General features: G+C 43.9%; 1 protein-coding gene across 4 annotated transcripts in view; it reads left to right on the top strand.

Moving 5' to 3' along the window:
- ryr2a (ryanodine receptor 2a (cardiac)) overlaps window positions 1-25,488 on the top strand; it is a 423,773-nt gene that overhangs the window by 329,022 nt on the left and 69,263 nt on the right. For all 4 annotated transcript variants that reach the window (XM_078405073.1, XM_078405072.1, XM_078405071.1 and 1 more), the window contains 10 exons: window positions 149-236; window positions 342-434; window positions 3,045-3,215; window positions 7,209-7,268; window positions 10,149-10,283; window positions 11,677-11,789; window positions 14,179-14,275; window positions 15,682-15,788; window positions 18,035-18,086; window positions 18,334-18,387. In XM_078405073.1, the coding sequence (XP_078261199.1) occupies window positions 149-236; window positions 342-434; window positions 3,045-3,215; window positions 7,209-7,268; window positions 10,149-10,283; window positions 11,677-11,789; window positions 14,179-14,275; window positions 15,682-15,788; window positions 18,035-18,086; window positions 18,334-18,387 (970 nt within the window). The remainder of the gene's footprint in view (window positions 1-148; window positions 237-341; window positions 435-3,044; window positions 3,216-7,208; window positions 7,269-10,148; window positions 10,284-11,676; window positions 11,790-14,178; window positions 14,276-15,681; window positions 15,789-18,034; window positions 18,087-18,333; window positions 18,388-25,488) is intronic.

Raw genomic sequence — 25,488 nt, 5'->3', positions numbered from 1 at the left:
AGAAGGGTCCTGATCCAAAACATCACCTATCCATGTTCTCCAGGGAAGCGGCCTTGGGTTACTCCAGCACTTTGTCCATTGGTGTTAAGATCAAACACGGTTTTGCAACATTCCCATGAAATGTCTATTTCATTTTGTTCAATTTCAGCGCGAAGTGGCTGAAACAACCAAATTCTGACGCAGAAGAGCTTTTCCGTATGGTGGCTGAAGTTTTCATCTACTGGGCAAAATCTCATGTGAGCAAAATGTTCAATTATGGAACTTTTTTCCCAAGTAAATCTCAATAAAACAGTGCAAACTTTATCAGTCTCATTCACTTTTAACCTGTGTTATTTTTGCAGAATTTTAAAAGAGAAGAACAGAACTTTGTGATTCAGAATGAAATCAACAACATGTCATTCCTCATCACTGATGCAAAGTCCAAGATGTCCAAGGTTCTAAATTTGCTGTCATTTTTAGATTGTGTTGCATTGTTTTATGTTATACAGGAATTTCTACTTTTATCTTAGGTTGCATTGCATTGAATTTAAAGTTACAGGGACTCACATTTATGTATTTATTTGTATTTTTTAGACTAACATTCCAGCTCATTGGGTGGCTTATTGAGTGTAAGTGGTTCTGCGAAAACATTGTGTTCAATGTGTGTCATGGAAACACATGCGAGTGATGAGTGAGAGAACTCTATTTGTATTCAATGGCAGAATTGGTTAGAATGCAACTTTGATCAGGCACTGGAGACCCATTTAAAAGTTACTATAGAAATTGACAAGCAGAAAAATAAGCAGTTTTGGATTTTGACAGTTTTTAGGGAAAAAATAACTTTCCATGTAGCCTTCCCCAAGGAATCAGACACCCATTGTCTTAAGAACACAGCTGCAGGTGGCCATTAAAATTGACAAGCGAGTGCATCTTAGTTTAGTCTAGTTTAGAGATACAGTGTGGAAACAGGCCCTTTGGCCCACCGAGTGCACACTGACTATCGATCACTGGTTGTATCCTAAGGACAATTTACAGAAGCCAATTAACCTACAAAGCCGCACATTTTTGGAATATGGGAGGAAACCAGAGCACCCGGAGAAAACTCACTTGGTCACAGGTAGAACCTACAAACTCCGTACAGACCACACCCTTAGTTAGGATTGAACCCGGATTTTTGGCACTGTAAGGCAGCAACTTTACCACTTCTATTGACACTTATGCAACAATACTTTATTAAACAATACTCTATTAAACAATGTAACAGACAGCCTTTAGTATTTTTAATTGCAGAAAAAAAACTAATTGCTATTGAAAGGGCCTTTATTTTTGAAAAATTTCTGGGGGAAAAAATATTGGTTGATTTGATTGAAAGATAAGGCACAGAAATAGGCCCCTCAGCCCACTATAAATTGGATACTACATTATCCCTGGTATGTTGGATAGAAAAAGTGGATGATTACTGGTTGGCATGGACTCGATGGGCAGAAGGGCCTGTTTTCATGCTGTATCTACATAAACTAAACACTGAGTCCATGTTATCCCACTTTCTCATCCACTCCCGACACACCAGGGGCAATTTATAGAGGACCAATTAACCTACAAACCCACACGTCTTTGGGATGTGGGAGTAAACCAGAGCACCCAGAGGAAATCCACTCGGTCACAGAGAGAACATGCAAAGTCCACACTTGTTGCAAGTCTGATCTGAAACTGTCTAGTCTCTTTACCTATTGAAACAAATATCTTTAGGACGTGATGTTCTATAACACGAGGTTTCAGAGGAACACACTGCGGCGGCGTTATATCAGAACCACTTGTATTTTAGATTTGTATGTCTGCAACACTTAATGATATTGGACCTATATTTATTATACTAGTTTTTTACTCCATAGTACCATACAACACTTAAATAGCCAAATTATTTATTTTACTGTTGCCTGGAGTGTGCTGGTCTGAAATTGGCAAGAGGTACAGAAGTTTGAAAATGCAGACCTTCAGATTCAGGGACAATTTCTTCCCAGCTGTTATCAGGCAATTGAGCCGTCCTCTCCAACTAGAAAACAGTCCTGACCTCCATTCTACCTCATTGGAGACCTTAGAACTATCTTTAATCGGATTTTACTGGACTTTAACTTGCACTAAATGTTACACCCTTTATCCTGTAACTGTACACTGTGGACAGCTTGATTGTAATCATCTAGGCTTTTTGCTGACTGACTTTCGATTTCCGTACCTTTCCCCGAGGATTCCCAGAGTCTTCAGTTGCCTTAGAATCATAAAGTCATACAGCACGGAAAAAGGCCTTTTGACCCAACATGCCATGCTGACCAATGTGCCCCATGTATACTCGCCCCACCTGCCCATGTTTGGCCCATATCCCTCTAATTCTTTCTTATACATGTACCTGTCCAAATGTCTTTTAAATGTTTAGTTTATAAATACAGCATGAAAACAGACCCTTCTGCCCACCTGGTTGGCGTCGACCTGCAATCACCCACACACTAGTTCTATGTAATCCCACTTTTGCATCGTACGCACTAGGGATAATTTACAGAAGCCAATTAACCTACAAACCTGCACGTCTTTGGAATGTGGGAAGAAACTGGAGCACCTGGAGAAAACCCACGTGGTCATAGGGAGAACGTGCAAACTCCATACAGACACCACCCGAGGTCAGGATACAACCCGGGTCTCTGGCGCAGAGGGGCAGCAGCTCAATCACTGTGGCCACTGTGCTGCCCTTTATAGTTCCTGCCTCAACTACATCCTATGGCAGCTCGTTCCACATACCCACCACCTCTCTTCCACCTATTTCTCTTCCCCCTCTCTTGCTGCCCTCTCCCTGTACTCTCTCCACTCTCTGCCCCCTCTCCCCCATTCTCTCCCCCTACCTCCCCCTCTCTTCCCTCCCAGTGTCCCTCTCTCTTTCCCTCTGTCCCCCCACTCTACCCACACTCTCCCTCCTATGCTCCACCCTATGTACGAATTCAGTTGCTCTCCCCTGAAAAAATATGATAGCAACACCATTTTATCTGTCAAGGAAGTATTTATCTTTCTTTCCACAGGGAGGAGTGTCTGATCAAGAGAGAAAGAAGTCAAAGAGGAAAGGAGACCGTTACTCTCTACAAACATCCCTCATAGTGGCAGCATTGAAGAGGTTACTGCCTATTGGGTTAAACATCTGCATACCCGGTGACCAGGAGCTAATCTCGTTGGCCAAAAATAGGTTTAGCATGGTATGCATACGACAATTTTTATATTATTCTGGTTGTCTTGCCATTAATAAGTTTAAGTAAGTTGGATAAGATGATTCTGGAGCCTTGTGTGTGCAAGGGGAATGTCAAGAATAGTTGTAATCAGGAATTGAAATTTAGACAGCATTATGTTTACCGTCCCACAGTCTAAGAATAAAGGGGAGGCCATTTAAAACAGAGATGAGAAAAAACTTTTTCACCCAGAGTGTTGTGAATTTGTGGAATTCTCTGACACAGAGGGCAGTAGAGGCCAATTCATGATGAATTTAAAAGAGAGTTGGACAGAGCTCTTGGACCTAGCGGAATCAAGGGATATGGGGAGAAGGCAGGCACGGGTTACTGATTGTGGATGATCAGCCATGATCACAATGAATGGCGGGCTGGCTCGAAGGGCTAAATGGCCTCCTCCTGCACCTATTTTCAATATTTGTTTCTACCAGAGGTTGATCCATTGAGGCGTGCAAAGAATGGTGGTGTAGTCAAGATTAGAAGTTACACGGACATTGATGAGGATTTCATTGAAGAGGATTTCATCAGCTTCAATGAAAGCCGATGAAATAATTTATTTTTATTTCACAATAACTGAATTGCTGAAAGAATTCAGCTGGTCAAGCAGTCAGCTGTTGGATATGCCGAGAAAGGACACAAAGTGCTGGATTAACTCAGCGGGTCAGGCAGCATCGTTGCAGAACATGGATAGGTGACGTTTCGGGGTCGGGACCCTCTTTCAGACATGCCATACTGTTTAAAAAGGCTTAAATAGTTGCTCAAGCAACATTGAATTGTTTGATTGAAAACAGGCCAATCGGCCCACAGAGTCCACGCCAACCATCCATCACCTGTTCACATTAGTTCTGTTATCCCACATTCACATCCACTCCTTACACACTTGGAGCAATTTAAAGAGGCCAATTTACCTACAAACCCCACATCTATGGAATGTGGGATGAAACCAGAGCACCCTGAGGAAACCCACGCAGTCTCAGGGAGAACGTACAAACTCTACACGGACAGCATCAGAGCTCAGGATCGAACACGGGTCTCTGGTGCTGTGAGGCAGCAGCTCTACCAGCTGTGCAACTGTGATATTTCTTTCATTTTACTGCTATTATATCTCATGGCTAGTTCTGCTATCGGTCTGCTATCCTCACTGGGTGCACGGGGATTAGGAACCATCCGAACAGCAGATTGCAACCATCGCACTTGCAAACAAAAGAACACATCAAAAGAGACCAGCTCTAAAACTGGGAACTTGGAATGTCCGGACAATGATGACCGGCCTCTCTGGAAACCCAAAGGACATCAGCGATTCCAGGAAAACAGCTGTCATAAACAACGTGCTCAAGAGACTCAACGTAGACATAGCCACCCTTCAGGAAACAAGGCTGGCAGATTCAGGCACATTGAAGGAGAAGGACTACACGTTCTACTGGCAGGGAAAGGACTCTGACGAGCCCAGAGAGCAAGGAGTAAGCTTCGCAGTAAGGAACAGCCTGCTGAACACGGTGGAACCAGTCAGAAATGGCTCAGAGCGACTCCTGACTCTGCCTCAACACCACCGCAGGCCCAGTCACCTTTGTCAGCGTGTATGCCCCAACACTGTCCTCCACATCAGACACAAAGGATGAGTTCTACGAGAACCTCGCATCCATCATCAACAGTATCCCCAGCAAGGAAGAACTTGTTCTCTTGGGCGACTTCAACGTGGTCTTCCTGCCTTGGGCAGTTTGGTGTGGGCAAAATGAATGAGAACAGTGAGCGACTGCTCGAGCTGTGCACTTACCATGACCTGTGCATTGCCAACTCGTACTTCCAGACAAAGCCCCAGCACAAGGTTTCCTGGAGGCATCCACGCTCAAAGCACTGGCATCAACTGGATCTGATCCTAGTCAGATGTGCCGCCCTCAAGAACGTGCTCCACACACGCTCCTACCACAGTGCAGACTGCGACATAGACCACTCTTTGGTGTGTTGCAAGATCAGGCTGCAACCAAAGAGGTTCTCAAAACGGGGGAAGAGAAACTGATGAACGCAGAGGCAGAAAAGCGGGCACGCAGAAAGGAGTGCAGCAACTTCAACAGACCAGAGTCCACACACAAATGTGACCTTTGCGACAGAGACTGTCACTCCCGCATTGGTCTCTTCAGCCACAAGTGACGCTGCTCTAGCAGAGGTGTGGAGCAAACAACCAACTAGGATGCATCACCCATGGTCAGCCATGACCGAGGGGGCCTAAGAAGAGTTCATCATAATTCCTGTAATAAAAATACTTAATTTCTACGTGGGTAATTCAGCCCTGAAGAATCTAAAGCAACAGTTAAAGCAAGAGTAATCTCTTTAGCTTAGATTTCTGACTCATAAATGATGCTGTGAGTGAGATGACAAGTAGCAGTTGTACTCATCCTTGTACCAACATGTGAGAGAGACTGCCATCCCGATAATTGGAGGTTTATCAGCCCGCCAGGTACATGATAACCTTTTTGCCCATGTACACTAATCCCATTTGCCTGCGTTAGGTCCCTTATCATATAAAATGTAACCTTTCCCTGTGGTTTAACCTTCTGATGCAGTCACTTCAGTGAGTGATCACAATCTATCAAGTATTGTCCCCTGATATGGGGCCATTGGCCTAAAAGGTTGGCTCTGTTTCTCTCTCCACAGATGCTGCCCTACCTGCTGAGTAGTTCCAAAAATCTCTATTTTTATTTCACATATCCAGCATCTGCAATTTATTTTTCAGCTTGCATCCAGTTTAACTGAGCTGGATAAGGTAATGATGCAGGTCTGACAACCCTGGACCCTTCTTGACCAAACGAAATATAGTTAAAACATCACTCTGACCTCCAGATTTTATGGCCAAGTTAACACTTGATATTTATAACAAACATAGAAACATAGAAAATAGGTGCAGGAGAAGGCCTTTCGGCCCTTTGAGCCAGCACCGCCATTCATTGTGATCATGGCTGATCGTCCCCAATCAATAACCCGTGCATGCCTTCTCCCCATATCCCTTGATTCCACTAGCCCCTAGAGCTCTATCTAAAATCCATCCAGTGATTTGGCTTCCACTGCCCTATGTGGCAGAGAATTCCACAAATTCACAACTCTCTGGGTGAAAATGTTTTTTCTCACCTCAGTTTTAAATGGCCTCCCCTTTATTCTAAGACTGTGGCCCCTGGTTCTGGACTCGCCCAACATTGGGAACATTTTTCCTGCATCTAGCTTGTCCAGTTCTTTTACAATTTTATATGTTTCTATAAGATCCCCTCTCATCCTTCTAAACTCCAGTGAATACAAGCCTAACTTTGGACTTGAATCGTACAAGATGTCGCCGGAAATGTGGCAACTTTTGTGTACTTAATTTAGTTTAGAGATACAGTGCGCAAACAGGTCCTTCAGCCCACCGAGTCCGAGCAGACCAGCGATCATCCATACACTAGTTCCACCCTATTGCCAGAGACAATTTACTGAAGCCATTTAACTTACAAACCTGCACGTCTTTGGAATATGGGAGGAAACCAGAGAAAATCCACGCGGTCACAGGGAAAACCTACAAACTCCATACGGACAGCACCCGTAGTCAGGATCGAACCCATGTCTCTGGCACTGTAATACAGCAACACTACCGCCACACCACTGTCTCAATGTAATCTACTATCCTGCACTCTTGTACTTAAGCATGATTATGCCTATCTATAGTAAGATTTTTAATGAACTGTGTGCAAAATTTTAATTTCACACATACAACAATAAAGTACCGTTGAACCATTTTTGGCTTATGTTGCAGAAGGAGTTGGAATCTGTGTAACTCTCAAAGATCTGAAGTATCTCATATGTATTTGAAAAAAATAGGCCCACTTGCGGTTCTGCAGATTATGCTGTTACTGTTTTATTGATACGGAGAATTGCCTGATGTTGTGGGTCTGTGTGGAAGGTAGTTTGTTAAAGTTTAATGATTTTTCCTTCTTGAAACAGAAAGACACGGAGGATGAAGTTAGAGAAATAATTCGCAATAATCTACACCTTCAGGGGAAAGTAGGTTTCTGGCACGACTCACTGGTCAATTGCTCTTTTCGTGCATGTGGTAAAAGTGCACCTGTTTCATTTGCACTGCAACGTTAGAGCATGGTTACAAACACGTTTCATTGAACTCAATGCTTGCTTGCTCCATCTTTTATGTTTTAAATTCACATCTGTTAAATTTTCCTCTCTCCCTCTGCATGAATGCATGCTGGTTTTCAACTACAGGCCTTTTATTATAGGGAACTGCTGAAGAGACGAAGCATTGTTCAGAAAAAAGTGCACGACAAATGTATCAAATCCAATCCGAGGTTCACCAGCTCGTCCAAATTTGTCAGCTACTTGCATTCAAAAAAACTTGGCCATACAAAAATGGCCAGTTGCATTAGGCGTCCTTGGGCCATACTAAATAAAAAGCCATTGATTGATTCTTACAAATTTCTACAGATGCATCATAGAAAGCATACTGTCAGGTTGCTTCACAGCTTGATTTGGTAACAGCTCTGCCCAAGATAGCAAATAATTACAGAGAGTTGTGGATGTAACCCGGTCCATCACACAGACCAGACACCCCACCATTGACTCCAACTACACCACGCTGCCTCGGAAAAGCAACATAATCAAAGACTTGTCCCACTGCAGTCAGACCATCTTCTGCCTGCTCCCACTGGGCAGAAGATACAGAAGCTTGAAAGTGTGCACCACCAGACTCAGGAACAGCTTCTTCCCCTCTGTTATCAGGCTTCTGTACAGTCTTTCCAGAAGCTAATTGTCCAATTCACCTCTACCCCATTGTGGACATTGGATTTTGTGTATGGAACTGATGTACTTCAATGCTGAGAACTATATTCTGCACCTTTCCTTTTGCTCTACCTATTGTACATGAATTTGACTTGATTGTGTTTATGTATAGTATTATCTGATTTGATTGGATTGCATGCAAAACAAAGCTTTTCACTGTACCTCGGTACAGTGACAGTAATTAACCTAAACATTGTGCCTCTGACAAGACACGCAAAGACCCAGTCAAATTATTTGGAGATCTTGGCTTGTAAGACCAAGAAAAGTCTGAAAGAGGAAGGGACCACCACTGTGAATGGTGACTTGGGTGCAACAAACTGGTAACGATGTAAGTCAGAATAATCTACAAGGGCTAATTAATGAAATGAGATGGCACCAACCTTCCATGAGGTGTTGATGTTAGATTCTTTATTTTGCAATAGAACTGTGCTTGAAGTATATCTTTTTTCAAGGATCACGTTTTAATCAAATGTTATCAGAATTGATTTCTAAAGATAAGATGTTTAATTCAAATACAAACATTAATAACAGGAATAACACTCCAATTCTGGATAGACAAATCACTTAACCATGGGATATATTTCTGATTTTATTTTTGCAAGCAAATTGGGTATAAATTGATATTATTCACAGATTTTTTTTCTTGGAAATTTGCCTCATAACATATTAAAAGAATAGAAATATGCAGTGTATCAATTGCTTTAGTTTAACTTCTGTGTCTCCAGTACTTTGCTGGCATATTTTGCAGAGGTTAATTATGTGCTCAACAGTTATAGTTTAGATGTGCAATTGATAAATTAAACAAATATATCACCAGCAGCATACTGCACTTTGTTATATACCTAAAGCTGCAGCACCTTTCTGAAAAAACAAGCTACCTTTTTATTATAGTTAATAAATATGCCATTCCCTGGACATCAATCACCCAATTTGTTTCCATTGAACTTCAAAGGATTGAATCATCACAGCTGTAGGTAGTTCAGTGGAGGCATCATCGGGTATCTCCAATACATGCGTGGAGGTTATGAATCCATTGTAACATCTGCACCAAGGAATTTGCACCAGTGTGGGAAAAAATTATTCTCTTGAACTGGACAAAATGACAGAAAAAGTTATTTTACCATTAATCCCAATGCTTTAATCCTAACCTAATGATAGATTTTCTAACCATTGTGTTGCCATTTTAACATTGCGTTTGAAGCTTTTTCAATGGTTCAATGGTTATTGCCATAACATGAATGTTTTGGATTCTAAGCTTATGTGTAAGCTTTGTAATAATTTTCTGGCATTGGTTGCTTTTTTCGTATAATCATCTGATTTGTATGAATGCTATTATGGTTTCTTATAGTTTCCATTCATTTCACAGCCTTGCTTTTATATTAGCATGGCTTAGAGAAGCAATGTTGTGCAAAGTTCCAAAAGCATTCAATGCTTAGATAATCAGAAATGTTTCCAGTAGTGGGATAGTGTAGAAGCAGAGGGCACAGCCTCAAATTAAAGGATGTAACTTTAAAATAGGGATGAGGAAGAATTTATTTAGCCAGAGGGTGGTGAATCTGTGGAAATTATTGCCACAGATGGCTATGGAAGTCAAGATATTGGGTATTTTTAAAGCGGAGATTGATAGGTTCTTGATTAGCAAGCATGTCAAAGGTTTACGGGGAGCTGGCAGGAGAGTGGGGTTGAGAGGGGAAAAAGAGATCAGTCATGACTGAATGGCGGAATAGATTCGAAGAGCTGAGTGGCCTAATTCCGCTCCGATGTCTTATTCTGGTCTTAAGGAAATTTTTTATTGTAGCTGATCTACCGTTAAATAGACCCTCACTATAAATTTCCAAAATTCATATTGTGTAAATGTGTACAGCTGTTTAAAATGGTATCTTTTTTTTCATCCTGTTTTTCCAACCTGCTGTTTAAATTGTTCGGAAGTGATTATGTTTTAAAAGCTGTCGATTGAATGTTAAGTGAGGATACTAACTATGGAAACATTTCTTCATTTGTTGATTTAAAGTTGCAGTATGAGTTTTGAAAAAGAAGTGCGCTGTGCTTGGTGAATATTGCCATGTGATAACTGACACGTGTCTCTTCCTGCAGCTGGAGGATCCTGCTATCAGATGGCAGATGGCACTTTACAAAGATCTACCCAACCGGAACGAAGATACGTCCGACCCAGAGAAAACTGTCCTGCGTGTGCTGGATATTGCCAACGTGGTCTTCCATTTGGAACAGGTCGGTTCCTTACCTAGGAACAATGATGAACAGAAGTCCACCAGAGCTTACAAAATGTGTAGGAAGGAACTGCAGATGCTGGTTTAAAACAAAGACAGGCATCAGAGCTTAGTCTGAAGAAGGGTCTTGACCTGAAACGTCCCCCATTCCTACTCTCCAGAGGTGCTGTTTGTCCCGCTGAGTTACTCTAGCATTTTGTGTTTATCTCCAGAGCTCAGCTCAGTGGGGGTATTCAGAGCGATATGGCAGTGCCAACCATTGTGTTGGGGGTAGACACAAACTGCTGGAATAACTCAGCGGGTCAGGCAGTATCTCTGGCGAACATGTCTGGGTAATGTTCCGGTAAGAGTCATACCTTCAGTTCCCTCCCCTGCACTTTAAGCCCCCAATGGGCCTGGACCCAAGAAGGGTCCCAACACGAAACATCACCCATCCTTTTTCTCCAGAGATGCTGCCTGACCCGCTGAGTTACACCAGCGCTTTGTGTCTATCTACAGTACATACCAACATCTGCAGTTCCTTTCTACACATTTTGTTGGGGGCATGGAGGTGGAAATGGAGGAGCTGACAGGAGGTGGGAAGAGAAGCAGACTGCAGATGTTGGTATCTGGAGGAAAGACAAAACAAACTGCTGGAGGAACTCAGCGGGACAAGCAGCATCTGTGGAGGCAAAAGGGTTGTGTTGCATTTTGGGTTGATAGCCTGCCTCATGGCAGGGGAGGGGAGGGGGTCTTTGGCATCACAGTGGAGAAGGCTGAGGAGAGCCAGGGACATAGTCATACAGCATGGAAACAGGCCTTCGACCCAACTTGCCCTTGGCGACCAACATGCCCCACCTAGACGAGTCCCACCTGCCTGCATTTGGCCCATGTAACATTAAACCTACCTATCCATGTACCTATCTAACTGTTTCTTAAACATTGCAATAGTACCTGCCTCAACTACCTCCGGCAGCTGTTTCCACCACCTTTTGTGTAATAAAGTTACGCCTCAGGTTCCTATTAAATCTTTCCCCCTCAACTTAAACCTATGTCCTCTGGTTCTCAAATTCCCTACTCTGGTGCATTCACCCTAATTCCTTTTGTGATTTTGTACACCTCTGTAAATTGGCCCTAGTGTATAGGATGCGAAAAATGGGAGAACATGGAACTGGTGTACAGGTAAACAACGGTCGCCTCGGAGTTGGTGGACGAAGGGCCGGTTTCTACGCTGTATCACTAAACTAAACGAAAATAAACTAAATGAACTTTATCTGCAAGCTCTGTACTATCACAGTGCAGCAGGGACAATGAGGCTCAGAGTGAGAGCTGAAGCTGACTGAATCTTTCATTTCCGGGTAGTCACACGGTTGGGGCGGTGAGATTAATGTTTGCCTTTGTACTTAATACTTCAGGTTGAACATCCACAGAGATCTAAAAAAGCTGTGTGGCACAAGTTGCTGTCCAAACAACGCAAACGGGCAGTGGTGGCTTGCTTCAGGATGGCACCGCTTTATAATTTACCTCGGTAAGAAATGATTTGTTTCCCTCTCAATACCCTTATTTGGAGTATTGCTCACAGTTCTGGTCACCCCATTACAGGAAGGGTGGACAGTAGCGCATGGTAGCGCAGTGGTGCGGCGGTACATTGGCTGTCTCACAGTGTCAGAGACACGGCTGCTGTCTGTACGGAGTTTGTACGTTCTCCCTGTGACTACGTGGGTTTTCTCCAGGTGCACCTGTTTCCTCCCACACTTCAAAAACGTACAAGTTTGTAGTTTAGCTTAGTTTGGAAATAGAGCGTGGAAACAGGCCCTTTTGCCCACCGAGTCTGTGCCTGGAATGACGGAGGTTGAGGGGAGACTAAACAGAAGCATATAAAATTATGAGCGGCGTAGATAGGGTAGACACTCAGAACCTATTATCCCAGGGTGGAAATGCTCAACACAAGAGGGCACAACTATACGGTGAGAGAGGGAAGTTTCATGGGGATGTGCAGGCCATGTTTTTTACATGGAGAGTGGTGGGAGTCTGTTACGCAATGCCTGGGGTGGTGGAGGTGGAAGATACAGTAGTGGCGTTTAACAGGCTTTTAGATAGGCACATGGAATTGCAGGCAATAGAGAGATATGGATCATGTACAAACAGATGCACGGGAGCGCAGCGGTAGAGTTGCTGCTTTACAGCGAATGCAGCGCCGGAGACTCAGGTTCGATCCTGACTACGGGTGCTGCACTGTAATGAGTTTGTACGTTCTCCCCGTGACCTGCGTGGGTTTTCTCCGAGATCTTCGGTTTCCTCCCACACTCCAAAGACGTACAGGTATGTAGGTTAATTGGCTGGGTAAATGTAAAAATTGTCCCTAGTGGGTGTAGGATAGTGTTAATGTACGGGGATCACTGGGCGGCACGGACTTGGAGGGCCGAAAAGGCCTGTTTCCGGCTGTATATATATGATATGATATGATATGATCAGTTTAACTTGACATCATGTTTGGGTAAACATTGTGGGCCAAAAAACCCGTTCCTGTGCTGTACTGTTCTATGTTCTAAGCCAGTAAAATTGCATTTTTGCATTTTTGCATTTCCTCTGCATAGATCACATTGCCCTTGTCACAATACCGGGAACTTTTCACAACATTATATATAGATAGATTTCGTTCCAAGCAGCAAAAGGGTGCAATTTATATTTGACCTACACAAATTTACACTCCCATTTTAGCTTACCAAATTTAGTAAGGCACTTCACACATGAATACTAAATACAGAAAAGTCAGCAGGATTGGTTATGCGATGGGTGTTGAGAAGTGTGGAGATGTGCGGCACAGTGGCGCAGCGGTAGCATTGCTGCCAGAGAACCGGGTTTGATCCTGACTACGGGTGCTGTCTGTATGGAATTTGTACAGTGTGACTGGATGGGTTTTTTCCGGATGCTCCGGTTTCCTCCCACACTCCAAAGACGTGCAGGTTTGTACTTTAATTGGCTTCTGTAAATTGGAAATTGTCTTTAGTGTGTAGGATAGTGTTAGTGTACGCGGTGATCTCTGGTCGGTGCGGACTCGATGGGCCAAAGGACCTGTTTCCGTGCTGCATTTCTAGATCTAAAGCAAAGTCTGCTGGAGTCGCCGAAGAGATTACAAGTCCATGCAAACCAGTTCCAGGAACAGAGAATGGTTGAAGACCCATCTGTTATAGAGAAATGGGAGAAACTGGGGAACCTGCAGGAAACTGTAAGAGTTTCATTAAAGACATGCCTCTGAGGCTTTTATAGATGAGGATGGAGATCGTGAATCCAGGCATGAGAAGCTAACTAATGCTGCCAAGGATACAGGGGATCTTCTGGGACAGAGAGTCATAGAGTCATACAGCATGGAAACAGGCCCTTTGGCCCAACTTGTCCATACTGACCAAGATTCCCCGCCTAAGCTAATCCCACCTGCCCGCATTTGACCCATATCACTCTAAACCTCTCTTATCCAAGTGTCTTTTAAATGTTATTTTACCTGCCTCAACTGTCTCCTGTGGCAGCTTTGCTCCAAATACCCAGCACCACCTGAGTGAAAATGTTGCCCATCAGGTTACTATTAAATGCATTGGATGAATTGTGTAATTACAAAAATATGCTTGAGAGAATAAATTGAAATGTAAGATTCACAGTCACTTTATGGTGATGTCAATATTATTAAATAGGACCCTAATCAGATTGAGGCTGATTAAAAAATCTAGCTTCAGGTGAGAAATTATCAAAACCTACTGCAACAGACGGTATTAACTGACAGTGAAGTGCGCCATAATGGGTTTTCGGTAGCAGCATCCATTTCTTTAATCAGTTTAATGTTGGGTGCAATGATCTTCAGTCCTTATGCATTAAGCAAAACAAGTAACCCTGCACAACGTTGTTGGATTGTTCCTCTACAGGCACCAAGCTGTCAATCTTTTCCTCCAAGGTTATGAGAAGTCATGGATTGAGACCGAGGAACATTATTTTGAAGATAAGCTAATAGAAGATGTCGCCGTGAGTAACATTTTGCAGTTGGTTGCCGTGGAGCTAGATTTGCATGAAATATTATAAGGAGATAGATGCTGGAAGGTTGTTCTACTGATGTTTTCCAGCAGCGCCTTAATTGTTTGCGGTAAACCCTTCCAACAGACATTGCTGTTTGACATGTGCATCCAGCATTTTTAGTCCAGGAGGAAACAATTTCACTCAAGCTGCTGAAATTAAAAATCAGCTTTCTATGTCATTATAGTATAAGATATAGAATATAAGATAAGATTTATTAAGTGATAAACCATGGTGTCATACAGGCCCTTCGGCCCATCTTGCCCTTGCTCACCAACATGCTCCAGCTACACTAGTCCCATCTGCCTGCGTTTGGCCCATATCCCTCTAAACCTTTGCATGTATCTGTCTAAATGTTTCTTAAATGTTGCAACAGTACAAGCCTCAACTACTTCCTCCAGCAGCTTTTTTTTATACACCCACCATAATAGAATTATGGAAAAAATATGGAAGAACTTAAGGTCAATATTCGTGCAGGGAGCCTTTCAAGGTTACAAACTATGCATCTTATATTTTGCTTCCAATCCGTTGACCACTGAGATAGACACAAAAAGCTGGAGTAACTTGGCGGGTCAGGCAGCAGCTCTGGAGAAAAAGACTAGGTGATGTTTCGGTTCGAGACCCTTCTTCAGACTTCAGACCGAGACCCTTCAGGTCTGAAGAAGGATCCTGACTCATAATGTCACCTATCCATGTTGTCCAGAGATGCTGCCCAACCCGCTGAGTTACCCCAGCACTTTGTGTCTTTCTTTGAAGATTGTCCTCTGCATCCTATCACCAAGAGTGTTGGGTCCAATTAGCCAGCTCGCTTTGTATCTTATATCTCTTAAACTTTGAGACTAGCCTACCTTGTCACATGCCTTACTGGAGGTACTGTGCCCAGGAACATCGGAACTCAGACCATAAAAAGATATAAAGTGATAAAGTGCTGGAGCAACTTAATGTCTCAGGCAGCTCCTCTGGAGAACATGGATAGGTTTCGTTTTGGGTCGGGACTGAGAAACAGACTGATTGTGGGGGAAGGGGAGGGGGGAAGATCACTAGGAGCTGCAGGCCGAAGCATGGCGGGCAACTGATGAACATAGGCAAGGGGGAGGGGGGGTTGATAGGCAGATGGTTGGACAAAGGCCAGAGATTTTAAAAAAACAAGAGGTGAGACAAAAGGATTGAAGGGTTGCGAATTGTGAAGGCAGAGGAAAGAATGTAGGTGGAGGGGGAGAGGGAGGGGCGAAATAGGTGTGGGTCCTGGTGTGATGGAGGGGAGAAACACATTCTGAGTTGTTGTGTTGAAAGGTAGTGATGCTCCTTTTTCCATAGAATTGCAGTTTACTTTCCAATTGATTTGTTGATTTCTCCAGAAACCAGGGGGAGAGAAGCCAGTTGAAGAAGAGGAGGGAACCAAGCACCTCGACCCACTTCACCAACTCATTCTGCTTTTCAGTCGAACAGCTCTCACAGAAAAATGGTACGTTCACAATGTCTCCATTAGCTAGTAATATACGACTAGTCAGAGTGCTGCCGTGGAACGAGGGAGAAAATTCATTCATTTAAAAGAGGTTCTAGTTTAGTTCAGAGATGCAGTGTGGAAGCAGGCCCTTTGGCCTAACTAGTCTGTGCTGACCAGCGATCACCCATACACTAGTTCTATCCTACGCACTTGGGACATTTTACCAAAACCTATTAACCGACAAACCTGCACTTTGGAGTGTGGGAGGAATGCACAAACTCTGTACAGGCAGCACCCATAGTCAGGATCGAACCGGGATCTCTGACACTGTCAGGCTGCAACTCTACCGCTGCACCACCATGCCGACCTGCACACATCTCCATTAAACTTTCCCCCTCTCGCCCTATACCTATGCCCTCTAGAGTTGGATATTTCAACTCTGGGGAAAAAGGTTGTGAATTCACAGGCTTGGATATTCCACACTGCCATCACTTATATGTGTGATATTCTGTGGAATAACCTTTGGCCTTGCTCTCAAGTTTACAGGATCTTTGAAAGCAGCAGATCTCTGCCATGTCTCCTAAATACTGCTCACCATTGTATCAGAGAGGCCCCCCAGGTACCAGGTAATGGAGACACAAGAGATTGCAGATGCTACAACCTTGAGTAGAAAAACAATCTGCTGGATGAACTCAGCGGGTCAGGCAGAATTTGTGGCGGGAAATAAACAGTCAACATTTTGGATCCAGAAGACGGCACATTCGCGCAGCAGTACAGTATCTGCCTTGCAGCTCCAGAGACCCCCGTTTAATCCTGGCTATGGGTGCTGTCTGTGGGAGTTTGTACGTTCTCCCCGTGACTGTGTGGGTTTTCTCCAGGTGCTTCGGTTTCCTCCCACTTTCCAAAGTCGTGCAGGTTTGTAGGTTAATTGGCTTGTGTAAAAATTATCCCTAGTGTGTAGGATAGAACTAGTGTATGGTTGATCGCTGGTTGGCGCCGACTTGATGGGTTGAGGGCCTGTATCTCTAAAGTTTAAAGTAAAACCTGTTGTAGTGAGTTAGAGAAGAGAGTCTGGAAAAATTGTCCCTAGTGTGTAGGATAGAACTAGTGTAAAGTTCTAGTTTACACTAGTTTCGACTAGTGGGTCGAAAGGCCTGTTTCCATGCTGTATCTCTAAACTAAATTAAAATATAATACAAATTTGATGGCATCATTCTAAACTGTGTGTAGGAACCGAGGGATCTGTGGGTTCCTGCTTCCATCTTTGAAGACGTCAGAACATGTTGAGAGAGTAAGATCTTGGGCTTCACAAACATGGGTATTGAGTACAAAAGGCAGTAAGTTATATTGAAACTTTATAATGGTCTGGTTAGACCACGACTAGCCATTGTCTCTTATTCTGGTCACCACACTTTAAGAAGGATGTGAAGTTCCCTGAAAGGTTGCTAGGGGATTGTACTAGAGTGGTTTCCGGGATCATAGTGTTCAGCTACCAAAGAACCTTCTTGGAAATCCTTCCTCATGTTCTTACAGATGGCAACTGCAGCCACGAGAAGAATTAACTGAATAATGATATGAAATTATATTCAAAATAGAGTCAGGTGACTCTCTGCTTGTTGGTCCCACAAATAGATCTTCCATCATTCATTACAGTTGCTCCATTCATTTAAACCTCTGCATCAACAGATCCTGTATTTGTACACTGTGGACAGCTTGGTTGTAATCATGTATAATCTTTCCACTGACTGCACACAACAAAAAGCCTTTCACTGTACCTCGGTAAACTAAATTAAACTAAAAAGAAAAGAGAATAAGCAGACAAATGAAACAAGCAAGAAGAGTCAAGATGGACACAAATGCAGGAGTAACTCACCAGGTCAGGCAGCAACTCTGAAGAAAAGAAATAGGAAAGGAAAAGGAAAAGTAACAGCATCTCAAGAGATGCTGCCTGACCCGCTGAGTTGCCCAAGCATTTTGTGCCTATCTTCAGTGTAAACCAGCATTTGCTGATGCTTCCTACACAAGCAGAATCAAGGGCAGTCCGAAATGCTAAACTCAGGTTTATTAAAAAAAATAATTCATTAAATAATTAATACTAAACATACGTCATGGAAACAGACCCTTTGGCCCAACTTACCCACGCTGACCAAGATGCCCCATCTACACTAGTCCCACCTGCCTGCATTTGGCCCAGATCCCTCTAAACCTTTGCTATCCATGTACCTGTCCAAATGGCTTTTACATTTTTTTGTTTTAATCTACAGTAACCTGGAAGAAGACTTTCTCTACATGGCATATGCTGATATTATGGCAAAGGTAATATTTGAAAAAAACATTCACCACGTTTACACATTGCAATTCCTCGCGGTATCTATGACAAAAAATTTCCATGCCGAGGCTGTAAATCCTGAAGTGAATTAATCAGATAAGCAAAGCAGTTTGAAATGACGGAGGTGAAAGAGCTGAGAAGTTTGGAATTGGGTTAAGAATTATAGTCATGGCTCTCACATGTTTTAAAGTGAATCACATTTCAGTGCGACATTTTCCTGTTCTGTTGCCGCAGAGTTGTCATGTAGAAGAAGATGAAGATGGTGAAGAAGAAGTCAAAACCTTTGAAGTAAGATTTTCCTCCATTAATCTCTCCTAGTATCCATATTAGATTATGGTTCAGAGCTTTTATGTCCATACAAATTTTCTTTTGTAGGTGTCTTTTCTTAATACTACGCACGGTGAACTTTGCTCTTTAAATTGACTGCTTATTTTAAGTTGGATGCGATGTTTAATTCCAACAAAGTGGTCATACACAATCATAGTCATAAAGTGTGGAAACAGGCCATTCGGCCCAACTTACCCACACCGACCAACATGTCCATCTACACTGGTCCCACCTGCCTGCATTTGTCCCATATCACTCTAAACCTGTCCTATCCATGTCCATAATTTATAGGGGCAGAATTAGGCCATTTGGCCCATCGAGTCTACTCTGCCATTCAATCATGGCTGATCTCTCTTTCCCTCTCAACCCCATTCTCCTGACTTCTCCCCCATAACTCCTGATACCTGTACTAATCAACCTGTGCACCTGTACTAATCAACCTAATGTACCTGTCTAAATATTTCTTAAATGTTGTGATCGTACCTGCGTCAACTACCTCCTCTGGCAGCTCATTCCATATACTTACCAAACTTTGTGTGAAAATGTTACCCCTCAGGTTCCTAATAAATCTTTCCTCCCTCACCTTAAACCTATGTCCTCGGTTCGCGATTCACCCTACTCTGGGCAAGAGTGTGTGTTTATCCAATCAATCCATTGCAAATTTTGTGGGACACTTCTCTGTTTGGCTGCTCGATGTTTTTGTGCAGATCAACTGAGGAATACTTTCTCAATAAAGGTGATTCTATCAGTTGTTCTTCATTAGATTACATCATTGCAGATACTGGGATTATACACAGTGTTACATTCTTCTGAAGTCAAGTCAAGTCAAGTCAATTTTATTTGTATAGCACATTTAAAAACAACCCACGTTGACCAAAGTGCTGTACATCTGATTAGGTACTAAGGAAAAAAATGAAACATACAGTAGCACGCAAACAGTTCACAGCGCCTCCTCAATGAGCCTCAAACGCTAGGGAGTAGAAATAGGTTTTGAGCCTGGACTTAAAGGAGTCGATGGAGGGGCAGTTCTGATGGGGAGAGGGATGCTGTTCCACAGTCTAGGAGCTGCAACCGCAAAAGCGCGGTCACCCCTGAGCTTAAGCCTAGACCGCGGGATAGTGAGTAGCCCCAAGTCGGCCGACCTGAGGGACCTGGAGTTAGAGAGGGGGGTTAGAAGATTTTTGATGTAGGGGGGGGAATGTCCATTTAGGGCTTTATACGTGAATAGGAGGAGCTTGAAGTTGATTCTGTACCGTACAGGGAGCCAGTGGAGAGAGGCCAGAATCGGGGTGATGTGGTCCCTTTTACGGGTACCCGTCAGGAGTCTCGCTGCGGCGTTTTGGACCAGTTGCAGGCGGGACAGGGAAGATTGGCTGATCCCAGTGTATAGGGAGTTGCAGTAGTCTAGGCGGGAGGAAATGAAAGCGTGAATGATTTTTTCTGTGTCGTCGAATTGGAGGAAAGGTTTGATTTTAGCTATGGTTCGAAGTTGGAAGAAACTGGCTTTTACCACAGCGTTGACTTGCTTATCAAATTTTAATGCAGAGTCAAATATCATGCCGAGGTTTTTGACACGCGGTTTGACTAGGCAGGATAGACTTCCAAGACTGCCTGTTATCGATTTGATGGAGTCGGGGGGGGGCCGAATAGGATGACCTCAGACTTGCTCTCATTTAATTGGAGGAAGTTCTGTGCCATCCAACATTTTATGTCCTCAAGGCAGTGTAAGAGGCTGTTTAAATTTGACTGGTTGTTGGGTTTCAGGGGGAGGTAAAGCTGAGTGTCATCGGCATACCAGTGGAAAGAAATGCCGTGCCTTTGAATGATTTGGCCAAGGGGGAGCATGTATAGAGAGAAGAGAATGGGGCCTAGGATGGAGCCTTGTGGAACTCCGCAGGAGAGGCTAGCTGGAGCAGAGGAATAACTGCCTCTGTTGATGGCGAAACTCCTATCTTTGAGGTACGAAGCGAACCAGCTCAGGGCAGTGCCATCAATGCCAACCGCGTACCAGAGACGGTCAATAAGGATGGTGTGGTCCACTGTATCGAACGCTGCGCTGAGGTCGAGAAGGAGCAGGATTGCACAGTCACCGGTGTCGATGGCGAGAAGCAGGTCGTTGTGTACCTTCAACAAGGCAGACTCTGTGCTGTGGTGGGCTCTGAAACCTGACTGGAAACTTTCCAGGATGGTGTATTGGTGCAGGTAGGGCACTAATTGGTTTAGAATTGCCTTTTCAGGACTTTTGACAGGAATGGCAGTTTGGAAATGGGTCTGTAGTTGCTAGGCAAGGTGGGGTCTAGGTTAGGTTTTTTCAGTAGGGGCTGGACCACCGCGTGCTTGAAACTGGTTGGAACAGTGCCAGTGGCCAGAGAACTGTTGATAATAGAGAGGATGCTGGGACCGGCTATTGCAATGACATCCTTCAGAAGAGCAGTGGGGGCAGGATCAAGGGGGCAGGTTGCAAGTTTCATAGCGGAGACAAGCTTTGCAAGGGAGGATAGAGTGACGGGTTGGAAGAAGTCCAATTTAGATGAACAGACTAGTGAGACAGCTAGGTCACGGGTGGGAGGGGAAATGTTCATTCTAATGTTCTCAACTTTGTTGGTGAAAAATTTAGCGAATTCTTCGCACTTAACAGGGGACCCAACTAAGCTGGTACTGGGGGTGGGACATATGACAGAGGTAATTGTTCTAAATAGGACCTTGGAGTTATGAGAGTTTTTGGAAATAAGGTCGGAGAAGTATTGTGCTCTAGCAGACTTTACTGCTTCCTGGTATTTGAGAAGATTGTTTCTCAGAATTTCGAAGGAAATTTGAAGCTTGTCACATTTCCACCTCCTTTCTGATTTTCTGCACTCCCTTCTTAGGGCTTTGGTGGTGTCATTGAGCCACGGCCGACCTTTGGGCTTAGGCTTTTTCATTTTAAGGGGAGCGATAGAATCCAGGATGGAAGAGCAAGTGATATTAAATAAAGAGGCGAGATCTTCAGTGCTGAGATGGGGGGGAGAGGCCTCAATAGTGCAGATGTTGGGGGCAGCTGTGAGAGCCTCGGATAATTTACTGGCAGTCAATGAATTTATGTCGCGGGAGTAGCGAACAGGGAGATGAGATTTTGCGGGAGATAAAGGCAGAGATGCGTCAAAAATGATAGCGCTGTGTTCCGATAGACAGGCTTCAGTAGTTTCAATGTTGTTGATTGGGAATCCGGACGATAACACTAGGTCGAGAGTATGGCCTAACTTGTGAGTGGGTCCCGTGGTGTGAAGAGTCAGATTGAAGGACTCAACCAGGTGCATAAATTCACTCACAAGAGGCTTAGTGGGACAGCAAACATGAATATTAAAGTCACCAAGAATCATGATCCGGTCAAATTTGGATAATCTAATCATCATTGGGGGTGGTACGGTGGCACAGCAGTTGAGTTGCTCCCTTACAGCACCAGACCCAGGTTCGATCCTGACTATAGGGACGGTCTGTACGGAGTTTGGACATCCTCCCTATGATCACATGGTTTTTTCAGGCAGCCAACCAGGAGTGTTCTGGTTTTGTCTTACATTCCGGGTTTGTAGGTTAATTCGGTTCTGTAAATTGTAAATTGACCCTACTGTGTGTAGGATGGTGCTAGTGTACGGGTGATCGCTGGTCGGTGCAGACTCGGTGGGTCGAAGGGCCTGTTTCCAAGCTGTATCTCTCAAGTCTAAAGTAATGTCTAATCATAAAATCACCATACAAGGGATATATGATATTGAGACTCTGTCAGAGAACCAGAGAGCAAATCAGTTACTGAATTACTGACAAGATGTAATGCTTTGTTCAGTAGAAATCTGCATGGTCTCCATTCTTATTAGAAGGTGATTATAATCCAATTCAGTATTGCTGCCTGACCAGCTGAATTACGCCAGCATTTCATCTTCAGTCTGTTTCCGTGCTGAATGACTAATCCCGTACTTTGACACAGTGATCCCTGGTGCTAACCGATAAACTGAGCTTTACTGCTATGCCGTTTGTAGGGGGTATGCACACCTGACCATAAGGACAGTGACGTGTGAAATGGTCTAGCCAGGCCTTGCTGTCCTTATGGTCAGGTGTGCCATACCCCCTACAAACAACATAGCAGTAAAACTTAGTTTATCTTTGTGTTAGTCTGTCTATGTGTGAGCTTTGGCCTTTAATAAACGTAGTGAAATGCCTGTGGATGTGCTTGCCTCACAGATCTAAATAAATGAATGAAAAGTGTTCTCATAGCGCAGCGCGTGTGTCAGCGTTTGATTTTAACGGTCAAAATGAATGCGACTAGAATCTTTGAATGAGATGTCATGATAAAGTACTTACAAATTCAATAAATTCCGACACCTATTTTTAAAAAAATCACCAAAATCAACTTTATTCAAAAACAATATATGCCTATGAAAGATGGATAACTGCATGCCAAAATCTTTTTTTTAAACTAACACTTCACACGAAGGCAAAATATACCTAGAAATTTCACTGGACGGACCTTGCTGTTGGTCTGTTCACGTGTGAGTTGTGCTTGTGACACCTCCACGTAAGTGCAGGTTTTCGTTGGTTGTCTTGTTTGCCGTGGTCCCTGTCGTAGTGGACGTCCTAGGTAGCAAAGACTGAGTCGCCGGTTGTCGTCAGCTTGCCGTCGCCTATGTGGTAGGTTGTCTTAGCTTGTCGCGGGCATTGTCGTGGACATTGTCGTAGGGTTAATTTTTCTGGCGATCTGCTACGACTTTGACAGTCGCCGGCAGTAGCCTAAAAAATTGCCTAAGTGGGACAGGCCCTTTAGTGTGTGGGTGATCGCTGGTCGGCATGGACTCGGTGGACCTGAGAGCCTGTTTTTCATGCTATATCTCTAAACTAAACTAAACTAAAATGTTAAATCCATTCACAAAGGCTACAAAACGGACACTGAAGCTTTAATAAAAACAAAGACGATCGAGCTGACAGGATTTTGTTTTCTTTCACTGTGCAGCTACAAAGGAAAGAGTTGGAAATAAAGGCAAAACCTTTCAGCTCTTGGCAGGGCTAAATGACACAAGGTTGTCTTTTTACTTTACGCTCCCTTTTCAGACTTCTCTCCAATTTCCTCCAGACTTGAGAGGTCTTGCGCTCTGTGGAAATGACAAAAACCGATCAATTTTGTTTTTACAGCATGATATAATCAAAGATTTACGAAACAAATTTGGCAGCTTCTGGGAAACAACTCTGGTAAAACAACAACAAAAAAGAAAACAAACAAAAAACAACACTAATTGTTCTGTGTTAGTGCCATCTACTGTTTTACAATTAATCTTCATTTAGTTTCCAATTCATTACCTTGCTCATTTGTGTCATTGCTTATCTTCTATTTTTTTTGTATCTCTAGTCCTGTTAAAAGAGCCTCCTCCCCTTTTCTTTAACCTCTGCCATTTGAACCTTTGGTTCTTCCAACATGTTCCTGAATGGATCCGGGAGAACATAAAGGCAGCAAAGCCGACATCACGGCAGACTGCTGAGTTGCTGCTGTTTCACTGCTCCTCATAAGCCGTACATGTCTCCCAGATTCCTTTTGTCCGGACATGATGCGGATTTGATTGTCATGACCTGTGTCCTCAGCTTTGAGCTGCACCATTGAACACTCAACGCTATTTGCAGGGCTCTCAACTGTCTTCTGAAGGTCCTCTTGTCCCAACCAAGCTGTGGTATCTTATTTTTTCAGTTGACTTGCAAAATTCACGTGGGCAGGAGTCCAGACAAGCCTGTTACATTGAGCAGAATAGTAGAAACAAGGAACTGCAGATGCTGGTCAACACATAAAAGGTCACAAAATGCTGGAGTAACTCAGCTGGCCAGGCAGCACCTTGAGAGAACATGGATCGGTGACATTTTGGGCTGGCACAACAGTAGAGCTGCTGCCTTACAGCGCTAGAGACCCGGGTTCAATCCTGACCACGAGTGCTGTCTGTACGGAGTTTGTATGTTCTCCCTGTGACCACTTGGATTTCCTCCAGGTGCTACGGTTTCCTCCCAGATTCCAAAGACATGGAGGGTTGTAAGTTAATTGGCTTCTGTAAATTGCCCCCAGTGTGTTCGATGAGAAACTGGGATTGCTAGTGTATGGAAGATAGCTGGTCGATGCGGACTTGGTGTGACAAAGGGCCAGGTTCCATGCTGAATCTCTAAACTGAACTAAGGCTCTCGACCTGAAATGTCTCCAATCCATGTTCTCCAGAGATGCTGCCCGACCTACTGAGTTGCTCCAGCACAGGGCGCATTGAGAAGATTGGCTGCTTGTCCCTCAGCAGAGATCATAGTTGGAGCACCTCCATGCGTGCTGTCTTTCATATGTAGTTCAGGCACACATTGTATGCTTGTGCTTCAGGTGGTTTCACCCTTCAGCAGACACCCTGTGTCGAGGTCAACTTGCTTCCACTCTGGGTCTGTGGGTTTACGAAGTGCCCAGTGAGGCCACTGTGAGATCCATAGATTCTTCCACAGTGGGGGCAGGAGGTGTTTGGTAGGATTGCAGGGAGCTGATGCAGTTGTGCTCTTCATGTCATGCTTCTCTGTGTGCCTACTGATTGGTCTCGAGGTTCGCGATGCCATCTTGGACCCTCATTCTCCAACTAGTGCAGTCATGTGCCAAAGATACTTGAGAGATATGCTGTGGAAACAGGCCCTTTGGCCCACTGAGACTGCGCAGACCAGCAACCACCCCGTGCACTAACACTATCCCACACACACTGGGGACAACTTACAATTTTACCAGGCCAATTAGTCTACAATGTAACCTGTAGGTCTTTGGAATGTGGGAGAAAACCGGAGCACCTGGAGAAATTCCACGTGGTCACAGAAAGACCAGACAAACTGGAATGAGCTGCTGGAGGAGGTAGTTGAGGCAGACGTTTAAGAAGCATTTAGACAGGTACATGGAAAGGATAGTTTCGAGGAATACGGGTTAAATGCAAGCAAGTGGGACTAGTGTAGATGGGGCATGTTGGTCGGCGTTGGCAAATTGGCCAGTGTTTCCACACTGTATGATTTTGTGGCTCTTTATGACTATAACATCCCACAGTG

Source organism: Rhinoraja longicauda, chromosome 9, assembly GCF_053455715.1.
Source record: "Rhinoraja longicauda isolate Sanriku21f chromosome 9, sRhiLon1.1, whole genome shotgun sequence".
NCBI classification, from domain to species: Eukaryota; Metazoa; Chordata; class Chondrichthyes; order Rajiformes; family Arhynchobatidae; genus Rhinoraja; species Rhinoraja longicauda.
The sequence above is the reverse complement of the archived record's forward strand: the minus strand, read 5'-3'. Positions and strand labels throughout refer to the sequence as shown.